The 7,487-nt window shown below is 34.4% G+C and overlaps 3 protein-coding genes across 4 annotated transcripts in view; 2 read left to right on the top strand and 1 right to left on the bottom strand.

The window, feature by feature from the left end:
- Positions 1-268: 268 nt before the first annotated feature.
- Positions 269-2,939, top strand: LOC106341739 (ATP-dependent zinc metalloprotease FTSH 2, chloroplastic). Of its 2 annotated transcripts, none has more exons than XM_013780441.1 (4): positions 269-411; positions 491-1,998; positions 2,073-2,313; positions 2,396-2,939. In XM_013780441.1, the coding sequence occupies exons 2-4, from the start codon at positions 509-511 to the stop codon at positions 2,744-2,746; spliced, it is 2,082 nt and encodes a 693-aa protein (XP_013635895.1). In that variant the 5' UTR covers positions 269-411; positions 491-508; the 3' UTR covers positions 2,747-2,939. The 2 variants fall into 2 exon arrangements, with proteins under 2 accessions (XP_013635895.1, XP_013635896.1); XM_013780442.1 differs by having other exon boundaries at positions 272-411; positions 509-1,998.
- Positions 2,396-7,487, top strand: part of LOC106341740 (aspartate aminotransferase, mitochondrial-like) — a gene marked incomplete in the record, with an annotated part of 14,779 nt that continues 9,687 nt past the window's right edge. Inside the window, 1 exon segment of the mRNA XM_013780443.1 lies at positions 2,396-2,746.
- On the bottom strand, positions 2,852-4,241 carry LOC106341741 (golgin subfamily A member 6-like protein 2). The gene has a single exon (XM_013780445.1). The coding sequence runs from the start codon at positions 4,227-4,229 to the stop codon at positions 3,075-3,077; it is 1,155 nt and encodes a 384-aa protein (XP_013635899.1). The 5' UTR covers positions 4,230-4,241; the 3' UTR covers positions 2,852-3,074.

Here is a 7,487-nt window from a genome sequence, read left to right as displayed (position 1 = left end):
ATTTTGAGTTAGTCTTTTGAAAAAAAAAATAACTCAATTGTTAACTCAATTGTTAACTCAACATCAAACAAAATTCAACCGTAAGTTAAACCAAATCCCTAATCTGAAAACAGTGGCTAGCTAGTGGTGACGATATTGAATATTCTGTCAAGATCAAATTCAAGCAGAATATAAGAGGCAGACGGTCCCACGGATAGTCGATAAACCAATTAAATTAAGTTAAATTAAATTAATTTTGGTCTTGATTATCCATTCGGTGCTTGTTAGATCCGGTTCACTTAAATGACCACTAAATGAAGAACACGTTAGCTCTTCTTCACGAACCACATCTGTTACCTTCAAAAAATTCCCCAACCCCTTCCTTCACTCATCTCCCCTCTCCTTCCCCACTCTCATCTGCAATCGATACAGGTTCTTCTTCTTCTTCCTTATTCTTTTGTGCATGAATCTTACTCGTTTGCTATCATCTAACTACTTTTTGATTCGTTAGTGCTCGATTTCATTACAGATGGCAGCTTCATCTACCTGTCTTGTCGGAAACGGATTGACACTACACACAACCAAACACAAGCTAAGCAAACACTTTCCACGCAGACAGATTGGTCTTTCCTCTTCAGTTACCAGAACATCCAAGGTTAATCTCGTGAAGGCTTCTCTGGACGCGAAGAGACACGAAGGAAGAAGAGACTTTCTCAAAGTCTTGTTAGGAAACGCTGGAATCGGTTTGCTCGGAAGCGGCAAAGCAAACGCCGCAGACGAACAAGAAGATGCTTCCTCTTCTTCGAGGATGTCGTACTCAAGGTTTCTCGAGTATCTGGACAAGGACAGGGTGAGCAAAGTGGATCTCTACGAGAACGGGACGATAGCTATCGTAGAAGCTATTGCTCCTGAGTTAGGTAACCGTGTCCAGCGCGTTCGCGTTCAGCTTCCGGGGCTAAGCCAAGAGCTTCTCCAGAAGCTGAGAGCCAAGAACATTGACTTTGCAGCGCATAACGCTCAGGAAGATCAAGGCTCTGTGTTGTTCAACTTGATTGGGAATCTTGTTTTCCCTATGCTCTTGATTGGTGGGTTGTTCCTTCTCTCGAGAGGCTCCCCTGGAGGAATGGGCGGTCCAGGTGGCGGCGGCCCGCTTCAGTTTGGTCAGTCCAAAGCCAAGTTCCAGATGGAACCAAACACCGGGGTAACGTTCGACGACGTTGCTGGAGTCGATGAAGCGAAGCAGGACTTCATGGAAGTGGTGGAGTTTCTGAAGAAGCCTGAGAGATTCACCGCGGTTGGTGCTCGGATCCCGAAGGGAGTTCTGCTTATTGGTCCTCCCGGTACTGGGAAAACGCTTTTGGCGAAAGCTATCGCTGGTGAAGCTGGCGTGCCTTTCTTCTCCATCTCCGGGTCTGAGTTCGTTGAAATGTTTGTCGGTGTTGGTGCTTCCAGGGTCCGTGATCTTTTCAAGAAGGCCAAGGAGAACGCTCCTTGCATTGTCTTTGTAGATGAGATTGACGCCGTTGGTAGGCAGAGAGGGACAGGGATCGGTGGAGGTAATGACGAGAGAGAACAGACTTTGAACCAGCTGTTAACTGAGATGGATGGGTTTGAAGGTAACACTGGTATCATCGTTGTTGCTGCGACCAATAGAGCAGACATTCTTGACTCTGCTTTGCTTAGGCCAGGACGGTTTGACAGGCAGGTGAGTGTTGACGTTCCGGACATCAAGGGGAGGACAGATATCCTCAAGGTTCATGCTGGTAACAAGAAGTTTGAAAATGATGTCTCGCTTGAAGTGATAGCGATGAGGACGCCTGGATTTAGCGGAGCGGATCTTGCTAACCTGTTGAATGAGGCTGCCATTTTGGCTGGACGACGTGCGAAGACGGCGATATCGTCGAAAGAGATTGATGATTCCATTGATAGAATCGTTGCTGGGATGGAAGGAACTGTGATGACTGATAGCAAGAGCAAAAGCTTGGTTGCTTACCATGAAGTTGGTCATGCCGTGTGTGGGTAAGTGAGAACCTGATTAAAAAAGCATGTCTTTGCACAACTTTTAAATTTTTAACTCATTTTGTTCTTTGCAGAACATTGACTCCAGGACATGACGCTGTGCAAAAGGTAACGTTGGTACCAAGAGGCCAAGCGAGAGGACTTACTTGGTTCATTCCATCAGATGACCCCACTCTCATCTCCAAGCAACAACTCTTTGCAAGGATTGTTGGTGGACTCGGTGGTAGAGCCGCTGAAGAAATCATCTTTGGTGAGCCTGAGGTTACTACTGGCGCCGTTGGTGACTTGCAACAGATCACCGGTTTGGCTAAGCAGGTAGTTAGCTATAAACACTTTCATCTTTTCACATTGTTCATGCTCGTACCTGATGAGACTGTTTGGTTATTGTACTTTGCAGATGGTAACAACATTTGGGATGTCTGAAATTGGACCATGGTCGTTGATGGATTCATCGGCACAAAGCGATGTGATCATGAGGATGATGGCAAGAAACTCCATGTCTGAGAAGCTTGCTGAAGACATTGACTCTGCAGTGAAGAAACTATCAGACAGTGCATACGAGATAGCTCTAAGCCACATAAGGAACAACCGTGAAGCCATGGATAAGCTCGTTGAAGTGCTTCTGGAGAAAGAAACTATTGGAGGTGATGAGTTCAGGGCAATTCTCTCCGAGTTCACTGAGATCCCGCCGGAAAATAGAGTTCCTGCCGCAACCACAACATCAACACCAACACCAGCTTCTGTCTAGGTAATGAATCCGTATACTTTTGATTTTTCTGTACATTTGTACTGTCAAACTTCATCTCTAGAAATGTGGTTTTATCCCAGTACTGTGTAACGAGTAAATGTTAAAATGGAATTGGTATATTCACCAAAGCTTTGTTCCAAGCTTGAACACCTTCTATTGAATGTTTGCACATTAGTTATCCAGATTTGCAAAACTCTAAAGGTGTTCTCAAGCTCTGCACAAGCATGCGATCATGTTCCGTAAACTTATTTACATTCTCTCAGTAATCAAACCCTAAAAAGCATCAAACTTGAAACCAGAGGAACATCATTGTTCAGGTTACCAAACCTTAAGCAGTTAATGGCTTCACGCCACTTCCATTTCCATCACTGGCTCTCTCGTTTTTACCTTTCTTCACCCACACCATTGTAGCAGTCTCAATCGGCATTCGGACACGTCCAAGAGGCAAATCATGATGACTCCTCGTTTGTGCCTTGAGATGTTTGGTTTCTTGGCCTCTTTTGATAGAAAGATGCTCAAAATGTGTTTCTATGGCCGGCACAGCTTTCTCAATACTTGTGTTTCCCATAGCTTTTTCTTCTTTCCTCCTATAAACTCGAATCTGATCTTTCAGAGTATTACTCTCCTTAACGGTGTACTCAGGCGGCTTACACTCTTCGACCTCTTGATTTGTTATCTTCTTCTTCCTACCAAATCGTTTCCTACGTCGCCTCCTCTTCTTCTCCACTGATCCCTCGTCTTCACCTCTCTCACTCCCGATCGCCGCCGTTTCCTCGTCTTCACCCCACCCTGCTTCTCCGTCTTCAGTAGATTCGTCTTTCTTACTGTTCATGCCCCAATGCTTGTGATCGCTTTGATGTTTGTTTACTTCGACTCTTTTGATAGAAAGATGCTCAAGTTGAGTTTCTATGGCCGTCACAGCTTTCTCACGAGATCCAGCTCTTTGCTTTTCCATAGCATTTTCTCCTTTCTTCTTATAAACTCGAATCTGATCTTTCACCGGAGTGTGCATCTCAGCTGGCGGCTTGATTGATCCACAATCCTCGACCTCTTGATTTGTTATCTTCTTCTTCCTACCATATCGTTTCCTACGTCCCCTCTTCTTCTCCTTCTCCCGTAATCCCTCGTCTTCACCACTCTCGCTCCCGATCGCCGCCGTTTCCTCCTCCTCACCTCGCCTTGCTTCTCCGCCGTCGATAGATTCGTCTTTCTTACTGGTCCTGCCCCAATGCTTCTGATCGCTTTGATTCAATCGCATCTCATCGAGATCCTCCACTGGTTTCTTCGGATCGTCTCCTATCGTTTCCTGTTCTTCAGCGTGTTGATTACGTCGTCTCTCTTCATCTTTTCCTTCTTCTTCTTCTTCCTTTCGCTCCCGCTCTTTCTCTTTGATCCATCGCTCCCGGAGCTGAAGGATGCTTACGTAATTAGCCGGAACTGAAGGAGTCATCTTCCGTTTGACGACGTCAGTGGTCTCCTCCATCGATATATCTTCCTTCGCTCGTAATACAAACAGTAACAAACAAAACGGAAGTGAAAAAGCTCCAACTTTGTTGGCCCTTTGGATCCTAGAGGCCCATTGGCCCGTTACTTCCTTCCTTTGACCAAATATAAGGTTTTGTTACAAAAGTCAATATCTTGCCTAAGAGTTTTAAGATGGAGCCCATATCATTTATTTATCACAGTATAACTTGTCGTATTTTTCTTCTATATAAGGAGTGTATTGCTTTTATTCCTTTTTTTTTTTTTTTTTTTTTTTTGATTAAACACAGTTTCCCCAACGGCTTCCCAGGCCCAAGAGACTAATCTGTGTCGCTGCGGCCCGAATGTTAAATCCGCAGTGGCCGGGAATCGAACCCAGGTGGCGGTGCTCACAGCTGTGAGTCCTTTACCACCAGAGCTAGACGCCCCGGTTTTTGCTTTTATTCCTAACTTACGAAAGGTACTATCATCTTTCGTTATCTCTCCTTCTATAATATACTAGGAGTTAATCCGCGCTATTTTGATTTTCAAATGTTAACTATATAGTTTTTTTTTACATTGTATTATGAACAACAACAAAATTCTGAATTATATGTTTGTGTGAATATATATTTCTTTGGAAAAAACATAAAACTATACATTTTTCAGATACATGTTTAATATAGTTTTTCATTTCTTATATTGTATATTTACTTATTATTTAGTTTTTATTATATTGTAGGACAACTCTCTCAAATATTTTTTTTTAAGTTTTTATCACAAAAATAACCTTGAATATGTAAAATGACCAAAATAGCCACTTTTTATTTTCAAAATTTTAATTTTAATTTGAAATCCTATCCTCAAAATCTCACCCTTAACTCTAAACCCTAAATCTAGATTAGTTAACCCTACGGTATAAATGTATTTTTACTCTTTAATAAAAGTTCTTTTGGTCATTTTTCTCATTAAGGCTATTTTGTGACAAAAAGCTGACCATCTTAAGAAATTTCTCTATATTGTATATTTATTTATTCTAATTTTCTTGCTTTTATATCAAAAGGTAAAATTACAATAGATATTTAATGTAATATTTCTATGTCTTATATTGTGTATTTGCTTATTATTTATTTACTTATCTATATATTTTCCATTTAACTATACATTTTTGAGATAGATGTATATTTTTTTTATATTGTATATTTACTTACTATTTATCTTTTATTATTTTGTATATTTACTTTTTCTAAATTTCTTGATTTTATATCAATGATAATATTATGATATATATTTAATATAATATTTTTATTTTTTATATACAATATTTACTAATTTTTTTTTTTTTTTTTACTTATTATAATATGTAACATTTTTATCTCTTATATTGTATATTTATTTATTATTTATTTCTTCCTATATTGTACATATATTTACTTACAAAAGTATTTGTAAATAATAAAAATGTAAAAAATACATTTTTCAGATAGATGTTTGATGTTAGTTTGTATTTCTTATATTCTGTATTTAGTTATTATTTATTTTTTCTTATATTGTATATTTAATTTTTTTTATTCTAATATTAAGATAGATGCTTAATGTAATATTTTATTTCTTATAATTAATTATTGTTGTTAAAAAAAATACTTAATTATTATTTATTTTACTATACATTTTTCAGATTGATGTTTAATTTAGTTTTTTCAGTTATAATATTGTATATTTATTTATTGTGTATTATTTTTATATTGTATATTTATTAATTATAATATTACGATAGATGTTTAATATAATATTTCTATTTGTTAAATTGTATATTTACTTATTATTCATTTTACTAAACATTTTTTTCAGAGAGATGTTTAATTTAGTTTTTTAATTTTTTAATTATATTTTACCTATTGTTTATTTTTTCTTATATTGTATATTTATTTATTTTAATTTTCTTCCTATTATACCAAATAATAGTATTATGATAGAGGTTTAATGTGATATTTATATTTCTTATACTGTATGCTTCTTTTACATATATTTTTCTATTTCTTATATTATATATTAATAATAAAAATGTAAAACTATATATTTTTCAGATAGATGTTTAATGTATTGTTTCTATTTCTTATATGGTATATTTACTTATCTAATTGTTTTTCTTTTATATCAAATTGTAATATTACGATAGATGTTTAATGTAATATTTCTATTTCTTATACTATATATTTACTTATTATTTATTTTATAATATAATTTTCAGATAGATACTTAATGTATTTTTTTTATTTCTTATATTTTATATTTACTTATTATTTTTATGTTTTATATTTACTTATTATAATATTATAATAAATGTTTAGTGTAATATAGTTATATTGTATATTCACTTATTATTTATTTAACTATACATTTTTAGATATATGTTTAATTTACTTTTTCCATTTTATATATTGTATATTTAATTATTCTAATTTTCTTGTTTTTATATCAAATGATAATATTATGATAGATGTTTAATGTAATATTTCTATTTATTATATTGTATATTTACTTATTATTTATTTTTTCTTATATTGTATATTTAATTATTATTTTTAATGTAAGGTTTCTATTTCTTATATTTTTTATTTACTTATTATTTATTTTCTATTTTTTAAATAATAATGCCACGTCTCATGGGAGGAGTTTTTTTCGCTGATGTGAACCTTCTATGGAACCTCAAAATGTTTCTTTTATTAGTATCTATTTCTACTGTTGTATATTTACTTATTATGTATTTTTCCTTATATTGTATATTTACTTATTCTAATATTATGATAGATGTTTAATATAATTTTTTTTATTTTTGTAAATTGTATATTTACTTATTATTTATTTTTCTAAACATTTTTTTCACGGAGATGTTTTATTTAGTTTTTAATTTCTTGATTGTATTTTACCTATTGTTTATTTTTTGTTATATCATATATTTATTTATTTTACTTTTCTTGTTTTTATATCAAATGTTAATATTATGATAGAGGTTTGAAGTAATATTTATATTTCTTATATTGTATGATTGTTTGACTTATATTGTATGATTGTTTGACTTATATTGTATATTTACTTATAAAATATCTGGAAATAATAAAAATGTAAAACTATACATTTTTTAGATAGAAGTTTAACGTAGTTTTTCCATTTGTTATATTGTATATTTACTTTTTTATTATATATTTACTTATCTAACAGTTTTGCTTTTATATCAAATTGTAATATTACGATAGATGTTTAATGTAATATTTCTATT

The sequence above is a fragment of the Brassica oleracea genome, chromosome C4 (assembly GCF_000695525.1).
Source record: "Brassica oleracea var. oleracea cultivar TO1000 chromosome C4, BOL, whole genome shotgun sequence".
In the NCBI taxonomy this organism is placed as follows: domain Eukaryota; kingdom Viridiplantae; phylum Streptophyta; class Magnoliopsida; order Brassicales; family Brassicaceae; genus Brassica; species Brassica oleracea.
The sequence above is the reverse complement of the archived record's forward strand: the minus strand, read 5'-3'. Positions and strand labels throughout refer to the sequence as shown.